This window comes from Pezoporus flaviventris, unplaced genomic scaffold (assembly GCF_033815535.1).
Source record: "Pezoporus flaviventris isolate CSIRO_AGI_PZ_B2104156 unplaced genomic scaffold, CSIRO_AGI_Pfla_v1 ptg000083l, whole genome shotgun sequence".
Classification (NCBI taxonomy): domain Eukaryota; kingdom Metazoa; phylum Chordata; class Aves; order Psittaciformes; family Psittacidae; genus Pezoporus; species Pezoporus flaviventris.
Window position 1 is genome coordinate 9707949 of NW_026892631.1, and position 27144 is coordinate 9735092.

General features: G+C 38.6%; 1 protein-coding gene across 8 annotated transcripts in view; it reads left to right on the plus strand.

Moving 5' to 3' along the window:
- The first annotated feature begins 3737 nt into the window (after nt 1-3737).
- PLEKHH2 (pleckstrin homology, MyTH4 and FERM domain containing H2) overlaps nt 3738-27144 on the plus strand; it is a 57442-nt gene continuing 34035 nt past the window's right edge. For 2 of the 8 annotated variants that reach the window (XM_061475533.1, XM_061475534.1), the window contains exons 1-6: nt 3738-3888; nt 8303-8432; nt 23637-23699; nt 24724-24873; nt 25312-25395; nt 26916-26997. In XM_061475533.1, coding sequence (XP_061331517.1) covers nt 3740-3888; nt 8303-8432; nt 23637-23699; nt 24724-24873; nt 25312-25395; nt 26916-26997 — 658 coding nt within the window. In that variant the 5' untranslated portion in view covers nt 3738-3739. Of the gene's footprint in view, nt 3889-4820; nt 4916-8302; nt 8433-23636; nt 23700-24699; nt 24874-25311; nt 25396-26915; nt 26998-27144 lie in introns of those variants that run through there. The other 6 variants (XM_061475535.1, XM_061475536.1, XM_061475537.1 and 3 more) reach the window with 6 other exon arrangements.

Below are 27144 nucleotides of genomic sequence, written 5' to 3' on the forward strand. Positions count from 1 at the left end.
CCAACCAAGGCCTGCCTCTGGGCCGTGCTTATTCCCGGCTCCGCCCGTCACCGCCCCTCTTCAAAAGCAGCTGGACTAACTCATGGACGCAACAAAAAAACCCCAAACAACCCAACCAACCAAGCAAGCCAGGCAGCAGATGTTTCGAAATACAGAACTTCTGGTTTGGAAGTTCCCCAAACCACAGAGGAACTGGAGACTGGGACAGTGTTCTGCGGGAATGACACTTGCCTTCTCAGGGCGCTAGCTGAGGGCAACAGCTCAGCGATCAGATCCCACACTAGATGACCCCTGCTCTGACCATTTTCACTGTGATGTCCTGGATGTTTCTGCAACTAATCAGGACTGTTCTTCAAGGCAGTGGATTTATGTTCACAGACTTTACGGGTCTGACAAATCAACAACCACCAGTGAAAATCTCAGCGGAAATATTCTAATCCACGCTGTAGAAAACTCCAAGCTGTAAATTCTAGTCTTCTTGAGCTATACCTATAACCAGAAAGTAGAGTATTTTGAAGTTTCTTTCAGAGGGAGATGATGAACTCCTAATTTGAGAATTCTCAGAAACGGATTATTTACAGCAATCTAGAATTTTACCACTCAGTGGCGCCAAACCATTAAAAAGAGGTTGTGCATGTAAATAGAAGCCACGGACCTTCTTTTGAGCCATGCTTTGGCAGAAAAAGCCTTTATGAGTAACCGAAGTAACCGTAGATTTCTTCATTCAAATGTACCGAAGCACAAATACTAGAGGCTGTTTAGATAAGATGCCATTTTCTTCTGTCACCAAAAGACAAGCCACAGCCTTGAAAGAGCAACATTTTAAGACATGTTAGGGTGATAATATTGAACAGGAATGATCTTTCTCCCTCCCCATCCTCCATTAAAACTGGTTTTAATCATGAAAGATCAAGACAATTTTTAATTAATTTGAGCAGCACCTGAAGATGATCTATTTATTTATATCACAGTTTCGTAATTGCAACTAGTACAAACAACATCATGGGAATCTTTACTGCAAGTCTCAAGTAAGTATGTTATCCTTTCAAAGAACCCAGTCATCTTACACAACTTACACATCTGTAAGTTCATTTCTTTGAAACTAACTTGCTTTCTGTAAGTTCAGAGAAATGAACTCACAGATGACATTGTATAATCTAAGATTTTAGGATCATGAGATGTTTTCTGGAATGTATTTTCTAAAGTAAACATACCTACCAGTCTGAAATACCTAAATTTATATGGTTACAAGACTTATCTATGTGAGAGAGGACCCAAAAAGGCTCTCTTTGTCAACATAAGGGTAAGGTTCTGACTCAGTATTGTCAGAAACATATTCTACATAGTAGGAGAGCCAAAATTCTTATGTTCTAGATGCAGGTTTGATAACCACTCTGAAATCAAGGAAGTGGCATTTTCTGGATTAGCTTCCATGCTCTAAAGTAGATGTTTTTCAATATAATGTTCATACTTAAAAACAAATGATGTTATCATTTTAATAAGATGATCGGAAACTTAAAACTTATTTTCCTGCATTAAAGTCAGTTATGGACAGCAAAAAGCATACAACCTGCACAACTTCAGCCATCTAGAGCTGACAAGAGTCCATATTACAGGGGCAAATATTTCATGGTGTTTTGACTTCATTTTATTTCTGTAGTGAGCCAGCTAACAGATGAACATTCCAAGGTACAAATACCTGGTCTTGCAGTTTGCTTCAACAAGGCATTGTGTATCAGTTGCTTGAATTTTCTGCAAATATTTGCAAGACCCCACATTGGATTTATTACTGCTTGCGTGTAACTTCAATCAGTGACAGCAGCAAGGAGAAACGCCTCTCTTTCACTGTGACTGCGCTTATATGTACAGTAGTTCTCTGTGTCTTTGCTGGAAGATTTATGGCTTCTCCCCTTGCATTCTAATTACAAAACAAAGTTGTATTTTGTTCTGTGTCCTACTTCTACTTGTGGTTTTGTTCCCTTAGTTAATGAACACAGGTTCTAGTCACTTCTACATACTTTACAGGTAAGAGCAGGCAAGAGAAAATCCTGTGTATCACTATTCCTTCTTTCAGAGTATTTTTTTCATGCCTCTTAAGAGTATCGAGAGCTGCGTGACTGCAGAGCATTTTTATTGTCTAAGGCTAGAGAAAAGTCAATCCACAAAACAAACTGAAAGAAACACTCGTTTAGTGAACAGGCTTTGCTCTCCCTCTTGCGGTCTGAGCATGCCATTCATGCAGCCTTCGCTTTTCCCGAGATCGCTGCACCCTGTATTCACTCTCCGCACTCTGGGGAGTATCTAGAGGGAATGCCTTACTATGAAAGCAAACTATGTGGCCAAAGAGTTCATTAACACCAAGGCTAAATAATTTTGTATAGTGATTGTTAGGAACCAAATGATGATTTTTCAATGACGAGTGTTTAAAAAATACATGAGGCACTTAGGAAAGTACCAGCAAATGAAACACTGTCAGTTAAGCTGTTTGGATACTTTAAGGTCACTGCAAATGAGTTGAAAATGGGAGGCTGTACTGAATTGAATAGGAAAAAACTGAAATTGTGTGTATAACCAGATGGGGAATATTTGAGCTATTACAGACCTTTTTTCTTCCCCAACAAAAAACATGCACTTTCACTGACTCACAGATGACTGTGAAAGAATAGTTTACACAAAACAAGTCTGCACCACTACATTAGAAATAAACTCCGGGAGAACGGCAGTGAGGTTTGTTTATGCATCAGAAGAATCTGTAAAACATTTTTGCCTAGAACATAATCTAAGCACAACAGAATCCCTAAATCTCAGCCCAAATCAAAGTGTGTATGAGGAAGACCCCTATACACGCCAGACAAGGCTTTTTCCAATTACTTTTTAATACTTCAGACAGCATTTTATAGGAGATTGCGATGGTTGATTACCTGAGATGTACTCACAGCAGCTCCAGCCAGAGGGGATGAATAGCATGCGTCAATGTGACCCATCCGCAACTGCACTTGCCGCTTCATCCCATCTACTACTGAAGTGTGTGGTTACCTATGGGACACAGCAGCTCTGCAAGCCCCATTCATCCCATCATACTCCCACCATCACCCCGGTGACTGCTCAGCTCCAGCCCTCCCGTTTATACTTGACAAATGACCTTTCACACAAGGTGAAACTCAAAATGCAGCAAGCCCTGATGCTGGGTCTGACAAACTTCAGAACCAGCAGATGCGGCTTTCCTCACCTAGTCTCCTCCTCAGGAATTCACAAAATATCAGAGGAACAGGTACAGTATTAAGATACTGGGATGGGTAAGGGGAACAGCCAGGCCATCCTCTGGGACGCGGGCAGCAGAGGGAGGCCAAGGTCGGTTTGGGTCCGGTGCCTTGCAGCCCCCACTGGGACCTCTCCGCGGGGACTGCTGCCTGTGTCCCGCCGTTCATCCCGGCCGGGGCCAGGCCATGCGGCGGTGCGGTGCAGGAGGGGGGTCCAGCGCCTCCCCCCAGCCGCTACGGTACCCTCCGGCAGGCGCTCCCCGCGGCAGCCCGTCGGGGCGAGAGCACGCGGCTGAGCCGGCGACCCGCAACCAGAGGCCAGCGGCGGGACAGAGGCCACAGAGCCCGTCCCGCAGCCAGGACAGGCTCCTCCAAGTCCCCCCGAAGCTGAGCTCCGTCCCCCACACCCCGCCGGCTCCCGCCGCCACTGCCGAGCCACGCAGGCCCCGCCCGGGCGCCCCGCCGGGGGCGGCCCCGCGATGCTCAGTGGCCGTGGCGGCCGTCGCTCAGGCGGCCGCGCCGCTCGCCGCAGGGATGGTGGGGCGGGCGCCGAGGGGCGCGGGCAGCCGGGGCAGCGCAGTGCCCACGGTGCGGACGGTACCCAGCGCAGCGAGCAACGGGCGGCCAGGTTTGACCTCCCTTTCCTTGCCCCCTTCTTTCCCTCGGCGGGCGGGCGACAGCGCCCGGGCCGGCCTCCGGCTCTTCCCCGGCGGGGCAGCCGTGGGCTGTGGCTCCCCGGTGTCGGGGCGCTGCGGGACGGGACGGCACGGCCGGCGCGGTGTGCCCGGGTGGCTCCGTCGGGTGGAGGGTGGCGTTGTGTTAGGTCACGGCCGTGTCGTTGGCTGAAGTCCCACGGCAGGAAACTGACGAGCTTGAGGTCGCTTGAGGGCCCTTAAGGTCCAGGCTCCCCCTGTCCGGTTGGCAGTGCCATTGACATATCACTGCGTTCCCCCCGAAAAAGAGAACACCTCTTCCAAACAAACATGAAGAATTAGGGTATTTTCTTACATACCTACACCATCAGCTTTCAGAATTTCACATAAAAATTAAACATTCATACGTAGTGTGATGTCACACTGCAACCTTTTCATTGCTGTTACTGGGAAAAGGACATAAAGTGATCCTGTGTGCTTTAATGATGGTTGCAACTCGCAGTCGACAGTGCTGTGCCGATGAGCCATCGGTTGTGCCACTCCTCTGGAAAGAGCAGCAGGGGCTCAGTGGGGAGCTGGGAGGGGGCAGTCCAGCCCTTGGAAAAAGGAGGGCTTTCGACGGTGTATGCCTGGTGCCAGAGTCAGGGAGCCCTGGCTGACATCTGGCTTCACAGGTTCAACCTTAATCAATACCTAGGAAGCAGCAGAAAAACCCTTCATAGATCAATTTTTGAAGGCAGTTTTGAATAGCTTAGGCTCAAGTTTCTCTGAGCACAGGATTATGAAAAAATGAGTCAAGTGGAAAATAAAGTTACCAGTGTTTTGATGTGAGTAAGGGCCCTGGGCAGCACCAAACCCAAGAATGACTTCCTTGATTCCTAAACAGGTCCACTTTGTGTCTCATCATTTCCCTTCTCAAGTCCAACCTTTAGGGCTCCAAAATACTTGCAAGTGCTGACTTTGGGTGAAAAGAGTAGAAGAAAGGAGCCTGAAATTTGAGAGGTACAGTCTAAAACCATTTGGGCTGGTGAACATTTTAGTCTGGTGTAGGGAGCCCATCATGAACCACACAAACCCACTCCTACGGAAATGGACTCGAGCTTTCTCCAGCAGAGAAAGGACATACAGAATATATGGACAGAATATGAAGTGTTTAGTTAAGCACAGCATTTTGTTAAAAGCAGAGGGAAATACTGACAGGGTGATAGGGAACATGGAAATTTTTTAACGTGCTTCAAAAAGTTAGAATATTGTTCCCTCCTTCCCCCTAAAATGTATTTTGATAATTTCCAAGCAGACAGCAAAGAAAAGGAAATTATATCAATCCCTTTGGGGAGAATGTGACATTCTGACTTCTTGAAGCCTATGAAGAGGTTTCTAAACTTAAAAAATGAAAAAGACAAATTTAATCTTTCCAGACTTGTCAAACTTGTCTCAATTAATTTTTGATGGCATAATTAGAACTTCCCGCTTTAATGTGTGCTTTTTCAGTTTACTTCTCAAACGCTTTAATTTTGAAAGGCTTGGGGAGAGTGGAGGGCTTTGCGCTGGGAACTGAAGCAGGAAGAAGGGGCGGCCTCTGTGTAGGTTGGTGTGCTGATTCAGAGTACTCTATTAAGCCAAGAGAGATGAACTCATTTTTTTCCTCCCTTGGGGAATCGAACAAGGAACAGGAAGTCATTGATTCAAAGTAAGATCATTCATTCCACAATTGTAAACAGTGTATTATGTGCCTGTAAATATTTCCAGAACCCACTGGCTTGTTGGAAAATATGAAGTGAATTATTATAATCTCTAACAAACAACCCACAATAAAAAGAGTTATTTTCAAACTTTTTATCTGAAATGTTTATACAGTGGACTGTTAATTAGCTTGGACATTGAGAAACTACTTGGCTGGACGCATTGTTCGCTGCCAGAAATGCAGCTACTCAAATGTTGTGTCTGTTGAAAGACAAACATTTTTAACTCCACCCTGTAATACTGCACCCTACCAAAAAGCAAAAATCCTTTCACTGCTTCATCCGTTTGTGTTTTCACTACCACAAACACTGAAATATCCTACTGTTAACCAAATGCCGTCCAAGTTCATCTCTGCTGTACATACATGTAATCAGTCAAAAAGGAAAACCATCAAAAATGCTAACTAGGCAGTCTATAGGAACTTTGCCATTCCTCTCGTCTTATGAGAGCAGAATCTAGGCTATGTGTCCAAATCAGTCTGCAGATGAAACTTCTGCTTCCTCTGTAAACGAGGAGAAGCTGCTGCTGTGAAGTGCCACCTTCCCCCCTTGAGCATGGGGACTGTTCAAGGAGGGCGGAGTGAGGACTAGGGATAGGACACTGGTGAGCACTGTGCTTCCCTGGCAATCCAAGGAGTCTTGTGCCAAGCTTAAAAGAAGGGAGGGGGGAATGGAAAAGACACCAGACACTTGGAGAGGTTGCAGTTGAAATGCATCTGTGCTTAAAGTTTAGAATTCGGGTGTTGCTGGATGGGCTTTGGAAACTATTTTAATAATGTGCTTAAATCCCAGTGATTCCATGGGGATTCCTGAGTGAGGGATTCCTGAATAGGGATAGTTATAACCTCAGGCTTAACAGCTTGAATCGTAGCCTGCAAGACCAAGAGGGAGTCAAGGATAGAGTGGTCACCTTCAGACAAGTGATTGTGGTGAAAAGATGACAATCCTTAGTCATGTGTTCTTTCCTCATTTTCCTTCTAGCTTTAAGATACAGAATGAAAAAGACAAACTAGGTTAGGTGAAAGGAAGGAAAGTTTTTGAGACAGTTTTTCACCAGTTTAGTGATGATGAATTTGAGACTAATCTGAGACATGGAAAATTTAGAAGAGAACTAGAAAATATTAATTTGCCACAGAAAAGCAAAGAACTTTTGGCATCCTGCTTATGACTTTGGTCTGTCTTGCTATGCTTTGCTTTTCCCTTTATTCTTACGGGTGTCAGGAACCATGGAAAAGCTACATCTATAGGTCCTTTGCCTGCAGCTGAGATGTTCCCCTCCTTGGGGAAGGAGGGGAATTGGGGCCATCTCCTTCAACACTGGGAGGAAGGGGAGTGCTTGAATCCAGGCTGCTGAAGAACTGGAGTAGTCATGGAGATGGGGCTCTCAAAGATGGTGTTTATTAATCCGTGCTGTCTGTGTCAGGACTTGCAGCATAGAGCTCTATTTTGTGCATGACTTTCCTGTGCCAGCCTCTTTCATCCCATTGAAATGGGGGCTACTTGCCTTCCCTTGTCAGCGTCTCACTGTTTATGACATAGGTGACAAACATGCAGCATAACCTTATGACTGGTAATTTTGTTTGTTATGATGTTCAGCTGCCTTCTACTGAATGGTGTTTTTATGTCTGTCTGTTATTTTGGAGATAAATTGAATGCTTAGGGAGTATTCAAGTTTTATTTTCAAAGACAAACCTAGGTATTTAGAGCCCAGCAAAGGCCAAGGCCTTTGCTCGCAAGGGAATGCCTTGGACTGAATGGTTACATTCAGCCATCCACTTACTCTTTATTAAGCTGTCTACAAATACTTGGAATACAACAGAGCCCAGTCCTTCTGCTTACACACAGATGATTTTCTTGGCTTCTCAGACTCAAACCATGATGAGCCGGCTCTCATCCTGAATAATTTTTCCAGCAGCGCTTGTCCAAAAGGACACCAAGATTAATTTCCAGAAGGCATAAGCAGTTGAATGTAGATAAAAGCAGATTTGAACCCGAAACATGCATGAACAATGTTGTCCTGAGGTCTGCAACAGCTAATGCCAAGGGACTGTTTTTTCATGTGGGGGGTCCATTAGGGACTATTTGCTTACCTGCCTTTACATTTGGAACCAACCCCCACCTTGTGACTCATTAAGTATATAACATTTTAAAGGCAACTAGATTAAACATAAGGATTTTAAAACACTTTTTAAAGAGTCATCTGCCAAACAGTAAACTTGGATAAAAACAAATGTGCTGCTAACTCACAGGTAGTTACACCTATATAAGGCATTTTCTTAGCAAAAGCTCCATTCTCTACAAGCTTCTTTATCCTAAGAAAGGATGTATACAGTAACTGAAGAGTAAAATGCATAATGTGTCTCTGCTTACCAAGGAAGACATACTGCAGCCCCAGAATAATTGAAGAAATTAAATTATGGTAAACCTAGGTGTTATAAACAGAGATTTCATAAATCTCCCACTTATGATAAGGGCCTTTGTAAAGTAATGTACTTTTTACTAAGCTTTATGAAGCTGCATATGTACAAAATTTGGGGGCATTCTTCACATTTACATAAAATGACTTTGGATGTATATTAAAAAAAAAAGTCAGACATTAAATACAGACTTAATTTGACATGGGGATTTTTTCCCTTTCTTTTTCCAGCATAAATATGGCTGAACTTTCAGAGCCAGAAGGTACTGTAAACTGGAAAGAAAGATGTTTAACTCTGGAGTCACAGTTAATGAAATTTCGTCTCCAGGCAAGCAAGATCAGAGAATTGTTAGCAGAAAAGGTATGTCTCGTGGTATGAATTTCAGTGCTGTATAAATGATTTCATTTGATGGTGGAGGCTGATCACATGCCATGGTTTGAGATTACAAGTACAGGGATTTTTTCGGGAAAGGAAAAAAAAAAAGGCATTTTTAACCAGAATATATGGAAAACAGGTATGTTTTAATGCTGTGGAAGATTTTCACACATTAGATGTGCCAGCAAGAAATGTTCATTTTCAAGTAAGAACACACTGGCAGCTCTCCTGCAGAGAAAAATATGTATCCATTAATCACTTTTACAAGATTGAAGATAATATTTAACACATTTTCCTAAGTATTTAAGAACTGATTTAAGACACAGAAAGCATTGGGGAGAAAATCCAAAAGCATTATTTTCCCCAGTATTCTTTATGGAATCATATAATTTACCAGATTTGCTTTTCCTATTAGAAGACATCTTCAACTATGGCTCCTTGTCTGAGTCTGGGCACCCAGAAAGTTCAAAATATATATAGTTTAATTCAAAAAATATTGTTTAAATATATACTTTATTTTGTAATAGAGAAACATTTCACTTGGCGTGTTCAAATATATGTATCCCAATAAGCAACTGTAATTGAGCCCATATTTGAATATTTGAATTATAAACCCCCCACCATTGTATTTACCTGGTAACATTTTGACAGAATAAGGCAATTAAAAGAGTACAAGGGACAAAACATTTTAGATAATCATTGGAACTATGTCATCATTAATACTCCAATAAATTTTAGTTAAATAGTAATTTTGTGAAAATGACTCTGTTTTTCCTAGAGTTACATTTTCCATCCATTGCCCCCCTCCAAAAGAAAAATAAACTTCAGATCATTTAATAGTATGTTAGAGTGATGATACTTTTACACATTTATGTTAATACTTGTCTTTTGTGAATTTATTCATTCTCCTTTGAAGCCATAAATACATTTAGCATCCACATTTAGCACCTTCTGAAGCATTCCCATTTTACTATGTTTTGCTGGGGACAAAAACTAAATAGTATTAAAGCACAAAAAAACTTGCTCTTTTGTATTTATGAAGAACAGTGGATGATGTACAGAGTTATGTGGTCTGGTCCTTTCCTAATAATGCCTAACATTTTGTTTTCTTTAACAGCTAAATTGAGTACATTTTCATTGATGTATCTATCTTAATTTCTGGATCTTACTTTAGCTTTCTATGTTACGTGTCACTTGTTGTTTTACTGATATTTTCACTAAGTCTTGTAAGGACCTTCTTATAAATCTTTCTTGTCAGAAAGCTTCTATTATCCTGAATAACAAAATACCTTCAAAAAGCTTTGTTGCTTTACTACCCAGTGCCCATTACCAAATGTCTGCATTGAACAGCATGTACCCTGAACAAATGCCTGCAGATTTCCACTGATAGCTGCCAGTCACTGTGTGAAATAATCAATAACCTACTATTTTTATTGAGCCTTTTTTTTTTAATTCATGGAGTGACATGACATTCCTTTTTACTCTATGGCTGTTTGTTACCTTTAAACATTTTCCAAAATTCAAATAATTACATAAACTAGATCCCCACGATCTGCAGCCTTTGTGACTCCCTCGAAGAACGTCGATGGCTTTGTGAGCCAACACTCCGCTTTATACGGGCCACTTTGACTTTTCCCTTATCTATCATGCTTATCCACATGCCCCCTCATTCTGTTCTTACAGTTTCCATTAAGTTGCTTACTACAGACATCAGACTTACAGATCAAAAGTTGGTGCAACTGTATCATCCAGCTGTTAGGATTGAGTATCATTTGGTAATTTGTTACTATTCAGTTCATCTATTCATGCCCTTATCTCTTCTATGGAGATACAAAACCTCAATTTGAGACTGAAAAAACTGAATAAAGAAATTTAGAATTTTATGAATTAGACTTTTTTCATTAAGTTGGTCTTTTTTTATTAAAGTGAAGATGAAAATTTACATCAGTGTAAAATCATTGTTTAATAATACTGAATTCCACTGGAATTATATTTTTATAGTTAGTACTCCAAATAGTTCTGCTTTGGCATGACAAAATACTGCTGTTAGAAAGCAGTATACTTGACAGCTCTTAATTGTTTACCCAGTCCTGCAGTTCTTCTGTATGGCAAACCCTCATTGACTGGGCATTGCAGAATATTGTGTTTTGAAAGAATAACCGGCTGTACAAACGTCATCTTTTGAAATTTAATTTAAAAATAAAACTACTTGTGTCCTTCAGTTAGCAAGGCCCACAGCTGAATTAATAAATCATTATCATCAGTCTTGAAGGAGAATATCCATCGGAGAGTACAATAATGTCTGCTGAAACAGTCAGCAATTTATTGGATGCTTATGCAGCCACAGAACCATAGGTTAGGGCTGGAAGGAACCTTAAAGTTCATCAGCCTCCCAACAGGGCTTTCGGGAGCAACAGATGTCATAGATCTCTCCTGTTTCTTCACCTCAGTTGGATGGAAGTCAGGTGGCTAAAGAGTGGACATGACTTTTTTAGGGACTTTCCAGCAGCCATAACTACCATATTTTATGCAGCTGCTGCTGATCACAGTGTTGGCAACCAAAAAGTTAAGATTCATGAACATAGCTTCATAAAACTATCTGAGTTTAAAAAAAAAAAAAATTAGAAGCTTGAATGCTTTCTATTTAACATTTCACGTTGTTCCTTTACAATTTGCATATACAGGCTCCTAACTGCTAGAAATAGCCTCTTAAATTAATAGGAAAGTATGCATAATCATATAATTTCAGAAGTTGGCATTTAAAAACCAAAACAGAATAAGAGAGATAAAATCACAAATCTTCAGCACTGTGCCGGAAACAAAGCATTCAAAACAAAATTATTTATTCTCTCTCATGTGTGAGAAACATGACTCCAAAACAGATTAAAAAATCTGAAGAACTTGTCATGTTACTGCCCCTTGTTTTAATTTGTCTTCACTTTCTCAAAATCTGAAGAAAAGTGAAGAGCTTACAGGAGATGGAAATGTGAGAGCGATTTTCAGCTGAAGACCATGGGTCCAACAAGTATTCAGTTGGGAGAATTCAATACATTACTCTGCATAGCAGAGCATTAGCAGCCTTTGTGAAAAATGATCCTTCTCTCTTTGCCATTTTGACTTATCATAATGACTCACATTAAAATGAAATTTCCATTCATAAACCAAATTCAGTTGGGACATGCATCAGAGGCTGGTCAGAGCTCAACAAAATCATAGAATCATAGAATAATTAGGGTTGGAAAGGACCTTAAGATCATCTAGTTCCAACCCCCCTGCCATGGGCAGGGACACCTTACGCTAAATCGTATCACTCAAGGCCTCGTCCAACCTGGTCTTGAACACCGCCAGGGATGGAGCATTCACAACCTCCCTGGGCAACCCATTCCAGTGCCTCACCATGCTAACAGGAAAGAATTTCCTCCTTATATCCAATCTAAACTTCCCCTGTTTAAGTTTGAACCCGTTACCCCTTGTCCTATCACTACAGTCTCTAATCAGGAGTCCTCTCCAGCATCCCTATAGGCGCCCTTCAGATACTGGAAGGCTGCTATGAGGTCTCCACGCAGCCTTCTCTTCTCCAGGCTGAACAGCCCGAACTTTCTCAGCCTGTCTTCATACGGGAGGTGCTCCAGCCCCCTGATCATCCTCGGACCATATTCATCTGAAAATTTATCAGTCTTGCACAATTCAAAACCACCAATTTTCAAAATGAGCACTAAAATCTTATTTATTTGTATGTTGGTTTCATTTGTAACAAACCCATGGTTATTTTTTACATATTTTTATTTTTGAAATTATACAGTACTCATAAAAGGAAAGATACAGTAGTTTGAAATTAAACTGCATGGAACTCGATGTTACTCAAAAATATCTTTGGGAAATAGCAAAGTGAATTACGAAGATCTGACTGGCCAGTACTTAATGGGCATCCTGCTACTAATGATGAGATGAGAATACAGGTGATGTCAGCCTTTGTAGATTTGTTCCTGCTTATATATTTGTTCCTTTCTGGTTTGTTACTGCTTATAGAATGAAACAAATTTGCAAAGCGCACAAATAATTCTCACTCCTTCTTTGATGAGCACAGGTCTTTATTTGTGGTTTTGTTTACAATCATCTCTATGCTGTGAAATGCGTACTAAAACATTGAACAATAGTAGACAGTGTTCTACTTCAAAACTGCAACACAAATCAGTACTGTGGCATGACAGATGGAAAACCCTCATGGGTATTAAACTATGTAGTTGTTGTAGAAAACAGGATGATAGTGATACTGTGATAAAACAGGGGGTCTCTACAGGAAGGTAAGAGAAATGAAGTGGTGGTAATTCTCCAGCCTTCCTCTGTGTCTATTTGAGAGGTATCTCTTCAAGCCAGTGAATCAGGAAAAGGAGTTTACATCCTATTATTAGGATCCTATTATATCCATACATTACCTGTATGACTTCTCAGAAACTTACTGGGTTTTCCCCCTTATATGTGTTCTATAATTTAGTCTAAAACCAGATTTTAATACGGGTTTGCTTGAACCCATCCTTTTTCAATACTTCTGACTGTGACCTTTGTGCTTCTGTAAATATATTCAGGCCAGGGATTCACTGAAATACTTTTCTTACATACTAGAAATCATACTAGAAACCTTTGCAAAGTTATTTAGTAGTGCCCCTGCAAATAAATGAACAATCAACATAGGAAGTCTTCAGTATATTTTTCTAATAGGTGTGTTCTAATTTAGAAAAACAAACTATTTACTGGGTTTTGTAAGTCTAGCAAGTACTCATCCTTGAACCTCAGTGAGCGAGGAGTTAGAGAAACTTGCATTGCAAGTGCCTTCCAGAACTTAGTTTTTTTAGTGAATTTTTTTAGTGAACCTGGAGAGAAGAGAGAGGAGCAAAGGAATATACAATGTTTCCAGAAAACTAATCCATTCACTGTTGTTTATTTGTTTGGGTTTTCTATTCGTGTTCATTTTGCCAAGTAAAAGGTTTATATTTTTAAATGTAACATGCAAAGAAAGAGACCTTGTTAGAGTTTTAAGCAGAAGCTGCTGCTGTAAGTGGGAGAGGTCTTTACAGGAATTTAAGGAATGATGTAGAAAGTATCCCTAGTACGCCAATTTTAGGATGGCTGTGGAACTGAGTTTTAAGTAGGAGTCTTTATTTTAATGCAGCTTGAGTCTTATGTATATAAAGGATTTACTAAAAAAAAAACCTTAGCTGAATAAAAGTTTACAGTATTGTAAATTTAGCTCCTAGCTAGCATTTCATGTCATAGTGCTCGTTGATGACCCTCATTCTTTTCAGAGAAGAGTATGTGTGCAACATCAGGTATAAAGTTAATGTTTTTCCTACCACTAAAAGATCATTTTTGTAGAACTCCATAGCTGTGTTAAACTTCCACTTGGGCAGTCTCCACTGCATTTCTTTTTCATCAGACCCTGGAAGGATTGAACATGGCACTATCCCAAATGTTGCATTTTGGGCTGTTCAGTAATACTCAGCAATCGCATGAATGTCCCCGAGTTTGTTTCCTGCAGTGCTGAGGGTCATTTTATGCTTTGAGTGATTTTCAACAAATAAAAATGATTGAGAGGATTATTCTCATGTGTGTGTTCATTTGTTTGCTTATAACCTTCCATTTGGATATTCTCTGTATACAAGCTCAGCTGGCAACCGAGAGTGTACACGACATGCAATTTCTGTACAGATTACAGAAATTGAATGATAGCTGATTTTTAAGACCAAATACTATTTCCAGTATATTCCAAAGCATAACACATTCCTTGTAAGACAAAGTCTTACAAACCAACAGCTCAGTTGTCTTGTGTATTTTTATTCATTTTGAAGTCATATTTAAGGTGTGTTATTTGACATTTCAAAATGAAGCAGATACAGTGTTTTGTTATCTGTAGCATAACAATTTCGAGATTAATATTTTTGGAGAAGTCCATAATGCATCTGACTTGTGCGGGGCTTGCCAATATGAAAATTATAAAAAAGCACAATGAATATTTCCATTTGCATTTAAAGGGTTGTGAAGGGTAAAGTAAAAGGGAGCAATGTACCATAGTACCAAAATCAGTCAAATGAAGGTTATTTTTCAGAATTTCAGTTGCTCTTAAAAAACTTACTGTCATGAAAAATGTCAGATGCAATTAGGAGGATACAAACAGGAGAAAGCAATGAGAGTTAAAAGAGAATAAAAGTTTATATGGTTAGAATCTTAGGTTTGTTTATGCCTTTTTAATACCTATGCCTTTTTTTTTCTTACAACTTCATTTTTATTCCTTGTTTATTATTAAGTTTACACCATGCCTTTTATAACAGTGTGGGGGAAGGGCATTAGTTGTTTTTTGTACATCGTAAACCTACATTCTTTCTAAGGAGGCTGAAGATGGAAAAAAAAAAAAGAAGAAAATAGAGAACTCAGGAAGCAATAAATTAGCTGTGCTTGTAGAGGCCAGGCTGGGTAATGGCATGAAGAGCACAGCCCTTGCTGCGAGGTCAGAGGATGAATATTTTCCCTCTGGTGGTACAGAGACGAGGGCATCAGTTCTATTCCAGGTCACCTGGGATGGGGAGGCTGACGGAAGTTGTGGAAGCTGTGACAGTGGGCAGCCACCTGTGCAGATGCTTGGCCAATATAATATTTGTTTAGCCTTTCACTTGGAGGTGCTACAAGATGCTTTTTCTCCATTTTTATGGAGGAACTGGTTTTGCTCTTTGAAATTCCGCATTTAATTTTCATTCCCTCAGAGAGTATTTTCAGGCTTTAAATATCTGTTGTCATGTCTTCAAACTGCATTATGCTGCCTTACATATATTTCTGGAATCTCTTGCTCCTTTACCATCTATGTTTCCTAGGTGTTCTATACACTTTAATGAATAAATTTAGTTTCAGTCAAGTTTTCAATTTTTTAATCTCTGGCAGTAAGTGGTACATTTGATTCTTAAGCCATCACCTCTCAGGCAGTGGTAGAGAAAAAAGGCCTTCTATTTCAGCTGTTCCTCTTGTGGCTGTATCAGAACTTGCAATTCAGTGAGACAGAAGCAACAGAATTTCCACAATTGCAGTACAATGATCAAAACAAAACAAAGCAGGCAACTGCTGTTTCATAGAGATGAACAGCCAGTTGTTGATACATTTCTCTTTTAATTTTAAGCGCTATGTGAGGCTTCTTTTGCCTTGTCTGCCAGAGTGCTTTGGTACATTCTTTCTAAACAGTATCTTCGCTTCTTTCAGGATTCTGAATGTTATGATAATGCCTGTTTGTGCTAAAGTGGCGGTCTACATAATTTGTATTTGATTGTGTCTCTGCAGTTTAACTGTCAAGACAAGATCTGAGTTGGAAAAGATGACAGCCAGAAAGAGTGAACATTCCTAGTATTTAACCAGACTTAGGAAAGTCCTATGACTGACATTGGGAAAAGCATATTCAGCCAACATTACATGTTGCTCACTTGCCCTTTACGACACTGCCTCCCCAAATCCCACTGCTGAATTTAACTATTTTAAGTCTGTGTATTTACTGGCACTTAGACTACTAATTCTGGAAGAGTTCCTTCCCTGGGCTTTTCTGTGCTGTATTTTTAATTTATATAGTTTCCAGAAGAAATCATTAATTTTACTACAGTGACCTCAGCTGGAATGTGAAAGGTGGTTTTTTCATGTACTTTTCACTCATTCAACGAGCACTAGGAAAACCTTTTGAGCTAAATAATTATTCTTAAAATTATGTTTAAATATTGAAAAGAACTCGAACGAAGTAAAATACAACACTGGCCTCATGTCATGGAGACTGATAAAACTTCTGAGCCTGATCATTTTGGAAACTGAGCAAATGGAACTGAAAAGTTTTGTGAGTTTCATTTTGTTCCAAGGAAAGGCTTTTGTGCTAAACATAGTTCACACAAATGAGCTGAAGCACTAAAAAGGAGAGTCAAGAGAGACTTGCAATTAAGCAGTGCCTTTTGCTTAACTAGGAGAGTGGTGCCAAAAGCTGTTGTAGTTAAAAGTGGACAGGATTGTGATTCTGCGTATCAAGACTGTAGAACTACAAGCCATCTTCAGAAGAAGCTGGAGGAATATATGTATGTGTATGTATGTTGGTATTGAAGACCCAGATTGCTTTTACACTGTATTTCTGAACACAAGGTAAAGAGATAATCCCTGTGGTGAATAGTATGAACAGAGAGAGAGAGAAAAAAAAGGGGAATTGGGTTAGATGGCAAATTTTCAGAACAGTTGGCACTGCTTTGTTCATTAGAAGAATTGTAGCCTTTTACCTTCTATTTGATATTAAAAATGGAGAAGACAGGGGAATGAAAAAATGGGAAAGCACTGAAAAGTGGGAGCTTGAGAGCTGCCTGCTTGTGAGCACCGAGTTCTGCAGTAGTCATAACCTAGGTGGGCATTCAGGTGGCATCTGAAGGGAAAATAAGGCTGTAGCTTTTGGGATTTAAGCAAGGTAGCTGTTTTTCTCATCTAAGGGGCTGGGTTTTTGGAGGGGTTGGTTTTTGTATGTGGGTGTGTTTGGTTTGGTTTAGTTTCTTTCATGCAGGAAATAAAACAGTAAAATTCCCTATACTGGGAACCAGTAAAACTTAAAAAAAATCACCATGCATGGTCTGTAAGTAGCCTAAGAAACATTTGAGCGCAGTTAAGATTCAGCCTTTAGCATTAGCCATTTTGGGGAGATCCATGACAAAAAGAAGATAGTATTCAGAAGGCAGCTCTTCATTTTGATGACTAAATCCACATTGCCAAGAAATATTTTTATAGGTTTCATCTTGTTCTAGGGAAAAGCTTCTGTGCCAAAATACTAAATTTCATTTTTTACTGAAGGCATAGTTCATTTTATAAATATGGGTGGGGCTTAGGTGTCACTTTCTAGAGTTATAAGACAAGATGGATGTCAATTAATTAGTTAAAATGAAAAGCTGTTCTATAAGTCTTTCTAATTATTATGCTGCCTTTGGGATAAAAAAGTCATCCAGTAAAGAACAAAGGATATCTTTCCCAATGCTTGTGCTAATTCCTTCTTTACAAATTATCATCATCTTTATTTTTCCTGTGAAATATTAATACTTTGATTTTACATCTCTGTTCTTTATGTGTTTGGTCTAGATGGCTTAACTGGTCAGGTCATATTTTAATGTTTTTTGTACTTTATAAAGGTTTAGCACTGGCCTTAGAATATACGTAACACATTGAAGAGAAATCAGTGTCACGACAGGAGAAATAATGTTTGAAAATATGGACAGAACATACCCAGTCAGCTTTTTAATAAATGAGTTACAAAAGTAGGAGGAATATTACTGTTTTCCTATGCTAAACCACCAGAAGAGAGACCTTTTTGTAAAAAGACTAAAAGTCATGCTTCTAAAACAGTTTTACCATTGCTTTTAACTAACAAACATATGCAAGGCTTTATACATGTATAGACTTAGAATAATATATTTTAAAACATGAAAACGGGTGGTTGTCAAAGCCACTGACAAACAGATGACCTGCTTTTAAGTGGTACTGGCTCTTTTCTTATGGAAATGCAGACATTTGTTGAAATATTTAGGTTCAAACAGGAATATAGAACCGAAAGGGGAAATACTTGTCACATCCAGTGCTCTGGAATAGCTGGCAGTCATATTCTTCAAACCATTTTTAAACTTATCAAGCGCCACATAAAAAGTCAGATCTTTTGTCTTTATAGCTTCCATTAGAAGGCAGTTCCAAAATCTATTTTAGTCAATGTAGAAAATGAGGGTCTTCTAATTTCCAGCCTATGTTTATTCATCACCTGTTTATATTTGCTTGTATCTTTGAAAAACAGTTGTAGGTGTGCTTATCCCTCACTTGCTTCTCCTATTTGTTTGTTTATAGAAGCAACCATATACCCTTGTTTCTTTGGTTTTGTTAAGTCCTATGTGCTGTGAGGGCTGATGGTTCACTAAATCTGAAAATAGACACATTAACTGCTTTTTATGTGGAGCATTATTTTTTAAGCACAGATGGTTTGGGCCTTTTTTTCAGATGAGGAAGAATTGAAAAACTGAAATACAAGGGAAAAAGAGGCTCTAAACGTGCCATGCTGAAGTCACTGGAAGTTCTGTATTCAGTCAGTAGACAGACACTATTTCTGCTTCAGAAACATTAGGTTTTAACATGTTTTCTGGTTTGGAAAACTCTGACCTAGTATCAGCACACTTTGAAAGGCTTACAGAGAAGTGCTTTTCGTTCATGGAAGGTCGTGTTTTTTCATGTATTTAGTTCAAAAAGATTTTTAAAAGTCAGTTATACAGCAGTGTTTTTTATACTATTAAAAATGAGGAGACTGTATTATGCACTGATTATAGTGCAAATTGTAAATGTGAATGAGACGATATTCTATTGAAAATTGACTTGGATATAAAGTTAATTTTTTGTTCGTAAAATTTTTGAGATCTCTAAAGGGAAAGAATTCCAACAACTTTTTTTTTTTAAATAAAGTATTTCCTTAAGAATTATGAAATACCTATTTCAAATACAAAGAAAAATATTAATTTCTGTAATTTCTTGCTAATGCACATTACAGAAACAATGATCAGTGTATATATGTATATAAATGCAAGTATGTATATACATAAATGCATACAAAAGGAATATTTTGGAAATTTCTGAGTGATGACTTTTGAGTTTATACTCTTTGGTGACTTTGTGCAATACCTGTTTTAATAAAATGAAAATTTCTTTACTTGCACAAGAAAATATATGTTGAACATTTCTGAATAAAGCCAAGAAACTTCCAGGTGACCTTTGAAAAAGAATTGCTATAGGATGTGCTTTTGTATTATAAAGAACTCCCAGCCTCCCCAGGCATGTGTGTTGTGCTTCAGTGCCCAGACCTCCAAGGCAGAACACCTCTTGGTTTTTATTGCTGCCATGTTTCTTCAAAGCATTCAGAATTTATTCACATGTGGCATTTCTCTGTTCATTGTTAGAACAAAAATAGCTCAGTTTGATGAGTGTCAGATGTAGAGTGGTCATTTCCTTACTAAGTTTTAAAACAAGCCTGCTTCTAACAATAGATACTGTTTTCCATAATTGACATAATTGATGCAGCATGCACTAACACGTTTTCTGAAAATTGTAGGAGAATTTTTCACTTAAAAAGAGAAGGTGCAGCTTAAAGCAGCAGTCTGTTCTTCTGTACCTGTGCTGATAGTGTTCTTTAGTCAGTACGCGTGTGGTTTTTGTTCATTTGTTTGCCCAAAACATGTATTCTTTATATTTAAGACCATAAAACCAAACCCAGTAGAGATTATGACAGGACACTTCTGATTCCTTAATGAGTTTTGGAAAGAGCCAGAACCAATCAGATAAGTGTGACAGTATTCCTTACAAGAGGTTTGCTGAACTGAGGCATTATTTCAAGTTATGTCATTCAGGACATGATAGAAAATGAAGCTTAAATATACTTCATGTGCCAAATGTTATCAGTGACATGCTGGCCCTCCCTTTTTCTCCTTGGAAGCCAACTTTATGTCTGTTAATAATTTACAGACTAGTTCATTCAAGAAAACGTCTAGCCTAATAGCTGATATACACTATTTAATTCCAGTGATACTGGTGATATGCATAGATGAATATAGAAAGAAGCTAATGGGACAGAAGTCTGATTCAGCAAACTTTTCTGTTTTTCAAATCCCCTTCTGTATAAAGTCAATATTGAGATACTGAATATTGATGAGTTGCTCATCAATAGTCAAACTTCAGCCATAGTAAGAATTCTTTCTCCTGTGTCTGTAAAGCATACTGACATATGCCTCCAAATGTGGATATGGCTACAGTTACCGGCCACTTCCATCATGACGTTAAGTAGGTCAAGTTTAGGTAGTATTTACTTTTTTTAGTTTTTTTAATTTTGTTTGATGTTCTTAAGGTGTCTGTCCATGGCCTGAGGTGCTCATAGTCACTGGGAAAGAGAATTCACCGCTGTATTTTATTCTTGGGAGTTTCAAAGCATGACTTTTGATTTAAACAATTAGCTATTAGTCCACATATTTTCATCTTTTCTCTCCTTTCTCTTTCCCTCTCAGTAATGCTGTGATCATTGTCACAAAACTTCTTACTTAAGAAGAAGGTTTAAGGTTAGGTTTTCCTTGTGAAGAGAAATCCTTCCCCTGGAACTAGTTCCAGTCTTTTGCACAGCAGGTTTAATGACCTTCAGAGTATCCTAAAGCAGTCATATTTTCTCTTTCTTTTTTTCAGGTCTATGGAGTAGCAAAGCAGGCAGAGTATAGATGTAAATCTTACTTGTCAGGCAAAACCATTTTGTGGATTGGTTAGAGATTATTTATGGAAATGGGGAAAAAAATATTTTGAAAGTTTCATTATTATTACAACAGGCACTGCAAAAGAAACCTACCTAAACTCTAAATAAGGGTAGAGTCAGGACTGACTCAGTAATTGTTACGTAGCATCAAATTATTGAAATGCTGGCCAATTTAACTGCAGTAGAAGTGCTCATGTTTGGTAACTATGGTATCCCACTCTTGCTGAATGACACAGATTACTTTTTTTTTTTTTTTTAACAGAAGCCTCCTAAAATAAACTGAAAACCCTTTAGAAATCTGCTGAATAAAATCTCACATTTAGTTGTTGGCAGGAAGCTGACTGACGTATCTATGTTGTGAGATCATGCAAAGCTTCTTAGCGTACCTGCTTGAAAGAGTTAACAAAGAAGCAAAAGTGAACCTTGTTCTTCCATTTTTGATCTCTGAATGCTATTTTTATTGGTAATTATTCGCTCAGCTCCTTTGGCTCCTGGCTTTACATTTGTCTTGGCAACAGTTTTATTTAAACCATATTCTTTGTCCCAGTAGTCTACATGAATGTATTACTATGTTCTGGTCCTGTGTGTGCAGCAGTACATATTCCTAGCAAGAAGAGCCTTGGGCAGTTTCAGTGCAGAAACATGCAAGGAACATGGGGCTTTGGTCCTACACAACTCAAAACCGTTGTGTAGGAGAGCAGCGCTACTGCTTACTGTGTGTACAGTGGTTCATTGATGGTTAGATGCTGCTAGATGGACTAGTTGTTTCAGGTTTGAGCTGAGAGACCTAGCTGAGCTGCAGCTGGGTGGACCTGGCAAGCAACATTTTCAGGTTTTATTTCCATTTATTAAATCTGCCATGTTTCTGATACAACCTTACAGCTGAAATGAATTTTACTTACGGGACATAAAGAAATTGCCAGTTAACTGCAATGGCAATCGTGCATATAGAGATTGTTTGACTGTGGAAATGGATGAACAGCTTGCTACTTGTCAACAGCAAATTTCACATTATAGATCTCTGAAGGAGTTTTCTCCCATAATATTAGAGTATTAACAATGTTCATTAATGATATAATAGCTGCACTTCTACTTGGTTTAGTGCAGTGTTTTTACTACATTGGATCACATTAGCTGATCACATATTCAGAAATACCCTCGATTTCTGAATCCTCAACTCACTAAAAAAGGAGTGTCTTAAAATCATATTAAAGTGAGTCTTGTAAATGTTTGAATGTAAAACCAGACAGATGAAAAGTAACCTGAGGATTCAAAATTCTAAAAATTAAACTCAAAATCTCAACGTGAATTCATATGAATATGAAATGAAATACATGTGACCAGAGAGAAACAAAGAAGGCTCAGCTCCCTGTCCGTCTCTCCAGACTGTTAGTACATGAATGACTGGGACGATCATATCCTTGAAAGTGTTCTTGCAAAACCACTCATTGAGGAACTGACCACGTGCACTGTGAAATGTTTGCTGCTCTTGTACCAGTGGTGTGTTGTGATATTATGATGTGGGTTTGGGCTTCTTGTATAATATGAGGAAGTACTAGAAGGTCAGTCACAGCTTTTTTTTTTAATGTTAGTAATTTTCTCCATTTTCAGTTTTTTGATTGATAGAAAATGATCACTGTGTCCTTGTCTGGACAAGGTGCTAAAAGTACAAAAATCTGCTTCATGTGATTGACAACATAATTAGGAAGAGAGAAAAGGAGACAGAGAGTGAAAAAACAAACTGAAAGATGCCAGAAATCAAGTACAAACAGGACAGAATGAAACTAATTATTTTAAAACCAAGCAATAAACTGGACAAGGAATAAATGGTTTTCATTTGTATCATGTGCTTTTCTGTGAATAATTTTGAAGCTGAATACTGAGTATCCCAATGTTAATTGTTTGATATTTCATCCTCTTCAGATGAATTGAGATGTTAGCTAGGTATTTCCTGAGAAGCAGTAAGTCCTTAAATCATGGAATACCTTATGTACTTTCTAGTGTTATTTCAAACCACAGTTTACTTTTTAAGAGGACAGAATTGTATTGTTCACCAAAATAAGACTAGAGAGCTCCTAAAAAAATCTAAACAAAGTATTTCTTTCTGGCCTCTTCTGTTCCATATTGTTGGCAAAGCCTTCAAAATAAATCATTTAAAATGCAGGGAGTTTCCAAGGCCCAGGGCAAAGGTTGAGCCTGTGATTCATTAGGCATTGTTATAAAGTATCGGATCAGGTCTGTCATTCCTCGAAAGTGATTGCGCTTCTCAATGTTGTGCTAGTCTCTGATTGCATTTCTACTGGTTTTTTACATTTGTCTCCATGGAGCACCTGAGTCCATCATGCTCTTCTGCCACGTATCTCCTTCTTCCACTCAGAGGTGGAGGAGTCTGGCACAGGCCTCATAGCACAGTTCCTCCCAAAAGCTGTATTTGTCAGCTTAAGAAGAATTAGGAGCCAAATTTTATCATGTGCCAGCACCCTTCACTCTTGCCACTTTCGGAAGGAGGTGGAGGACCTCAGCACTTTCTAAGACTGTGAGCCTGCATGAGGAAAGTTTCAGGGCTATTGTCAAAGGAATTTCTACTCTTGGTAGCAGGAAAAAAAAAGCAGTATGCCATACAGCACCCACAAAATTATACTGTGACAAAAAGTTGGTGTGGTGTTTTTTCTGTAGGAGAATCTTACCAATGTTTTAGTACAGTCATAACGATGAACTATCTTCCCCATCTGACACACTGTTTATCCTGTATTTTATGCTCCTGCCCATAACCTCTCTTTTCCTTCTTCAAAACAGACCATGAAAATGTTTCACTGTGGTGTTTGTGGTGCTGAGCAGAAGGCATTACCATTTTACTGTATATTTTTATGTACCTGCAGATGCAGCAGCTTGAGAAACAAGTTCTAGATGCTGATCGTCAAGCAGAGAGAGCTTTTCAGCAGGTATATATATAAAAATTGGAAAATATCCCCATTAGCTATGTGCATGGTACTGTAATGAAGGGAAATTTAGAACATTGCTGTTTTTCTTGAGTATGGCTCAAAAGCAAGATGACAGTTTTTTTTTACATGTATTGATTTGTCCTACCAGAGATGTTCTCACATCTTTCTCTGTTCACTATCCAGTTCAGTCTAATAAAGTCAAAGCTAACAGCACAAATCAAAAATAGATACATGTAATGAGCTTCTTTGTTGATGCATCAGGAGTCTTTGATGCGCATGGAAACAAAAGAGACGAAACAGTGACATATTTTAGAAAATCCGTAAGAAAATAAAACGAGACTATCCAATACAGTCTCTAAATAGGATTATTCTATGTTTGTTCTTCTTGTAGAAGTTACATCATCTAAAGAATGAAATTGTGGTTAACTATTTAACCAAAGTTACTTTTTGATACCAAATGGCAGATACAGCTACTGCAGGTATTTTATGAACATACCTTTGGTATTCCCTAAAAATCCTTCATATGTTACTGTGAGACAGATAGAAACTGAAATTGTAAAAAAAAAAGTTCAGGTACTAATTTGAAGTTAGAAAACATTTCTGACTACAAGCCCAGTACTTCTTAGCCGCTTTTTAGAGTGCTTCTGTTAATTTGTAGGGTTTTTTTTACACTGTGCAATTGTTTATTTATTAAAACTTTTTTTATTAAGCCTGTTTTTCTGTATGTATTCTTCCTATATGGGTGTTTCTGACAGTTTATGTGTTACAAGCCTAGAAGCCTCTCACAGACACTGACAAAATCTGTGTAAGGTCTGTCAGTGTTTAGCCAGTCCTATTGGTACTAAATGTATAGGAAGACATAACGAACTGTGGATTTTTTACTCAAATAGGCTTCCCAACTTTGTAGGGTTATCTTAAATCTGAAGTGTAGGGGCAATTTTAACAGTTCATCTTGTGATTAAATTACTACCTTTAACTTGGAGTACTACGTTTCTTAAAGTCTTGTGTTTGACCTTCTACATAGGTACAAGTCATGGAAGAAAAATTAAAAGCAGCCAATGTTCAAACAAGTGAATCAGAAACCAGGTTGTACAAGAGATGTCAAGATCTGGAGATCCTGATACAAGATAAAAATGACATAATACAAAAGTTGGAGCAACAACTTGAAGAACAGGTTAACAGTAATGGTGTTAGAAAAGATGAGCATCAGTTCCATTCCGAATTATACAAAAAGAAAATAAAAGGACAGAAAAGTTTAGCATTATTTCTGTTGTTTGCTTAAAAAGGTTCCCATTAGAAGTACTGTATTAGAATAAGGTTTTTTCACTTGCAAATTATGTTCTGGCTTCCTTTGAAAGAACATCTAACTTTTAAGAGGAGAAAGATGTTCTTCCTCTTCACTGTTTCCTCTGAAGAGCTTCAGTTTTTCCTAAGGAAAGGAGGAACAGCAGCCTCTGTGAATGGCCTATTCATTTACTTCTTTTCTTAAAACATCACGTATTGCCCAGGAGACTGAATTACTTCAAGCAATTTTAGGATTTGTGTCTGAAGAGACTACTCAGGCAGACTGTAATACTCAGTGAAAAACATTCTTATGTCAATTTTTTTCCAGAAGCAAATAAGACTGCAAGAAGCAAAAATCATAGAAGAAAAAGCAGCTAAAATAAAAGAATGGGTGACAGTCAAGCTCCATGAGGTATAACTCTTGCTACAGTACTTGGACAGAAAATACAGTGGTGTGACTGGATATCCCCTAGGCTATTTGGCTGTTAAAGGGCTTTTTGCCATAGTAAAAACAAAAAAAAACCCACCAAACCAAAACCCTAAACAAAAATCCCCACCAAACTTCCCTGTTTCATTGATCTATATAGATATTTGCTTGAAAGACTAAAATTAACAGCATAGAGGGCAGAGTATCCATGTCACTTAAATTCTGATGTCTTATTTGGTCAGCTAGTATAGCTACATCTTCTTTATGGAGGAAGGGCCCAGAACTACTCTCTGGAAGGTCTACTCATCTCCACCAAGGGAGTGAGATTAGCTGGCAAACTGAGCTTGCTCAGTCAGATGCCTGAAGTATTAACAATCCCCAGAAAGCTGACCAAGTCTGGCAGAAAAAAGGACTTCATATTTTTTTTGTTTTCCAATGCCCACGGTACTCTTAGTCATGAACAGTTTCAGGGACATAATGACTGTTCTCAGAAGAGACCAGTTGTCTTCGTTGTTTCTCTGCTGTAGTGAGATAGCCATGTCTTTGCCCTGCCTACAGCTACTAGTTTTTGTGTGCTTTCTCCTCCTTGTTTGTATAGAATTTAAAGTTGCCTGTAAAAGTCAAAAGCCTACTCTGTTGTGGTTAATTGGAAATTATACTCGCTCCAGTTGAAAAACAATTAAATTACTATATTCGAAGTAGGAAACTAGAAGTAACATTTACTATTAGTCTGCAAAGGGAGTTTTTGAAACCATGTAATAAAAAGACAAGTAAGTTTAGCTAAAATTATCTTGAAAAAGTTCTGACAAAATCAGATATGACTCAAATTATTTACTTAGTTTGAAAGGTGGAGAATCTCAAGCTATCTGCATAGGGGTGGGCACATGTCACCCAGTGGAACTGGAATTGCTGGCTCCCCTCTTTGTGATAGGGAATACTGAGATTCAAATCTTCTCTTTGTCTAATTTGGAGCAGCAGTTTGAACCAGCATCTTTTGTCCCCTGGTAGTGGGTTACAGCAATAGGTTGTTGGGGTTTTTCTTTTTGTAGAAGGTTGTCTTGTTTATATAAAGTTTTTTAGTACCTATATTTTAAATCTTTGCTGTGGGATGGTAGGAGGCATTAGCACCATCATTCCCTCTAATTCATCTGCTTGCTTTTGGTTTGCCAAGTGGCACGTAAATCAGTAATTCAATCCCTCCGCTTTTATTAAAAATACTGATGAAGATTTCTTTTTCCTTAATTATTGAGGCTTTTTAAAGCAGTCTTAGGTTTGCTTGTTTGGAGGAATGATTTTAACAGAAGTTAAGCAAGTAATCATTGCAGGGAATTTAATTGTTCAGGGCAAACAAATGCTTAGACTGGCATTAAGAGAAGCAGCAGAGAGGAGGTTGCCATTTGAATTAGCTTTCCTTGGAAAGGCAGAAATTCAGAGAAAATCTAAATGATGTAATGACTTTAAAAATTGTTTCACCCATTGATGAGATCACATGTGTATGCTTTTAGTTAGAGGTGGAAAATCAGAACCTTCGCTTGATCAACCAAAAGCAAACCAAAGAGATGAAAACAGTACAATCTAAACTGCAAGGTAAATACACAATTTTTCTAAAAAATTCTCTATTTAAACTATATAAATTTTCTATTCCCTATTAATTTGTGCAGCCATATAATTGAAATACTCTGTGAAATCACAAAGATGTCAGTATGAATTGACATGTATGAAGTGATGTACATG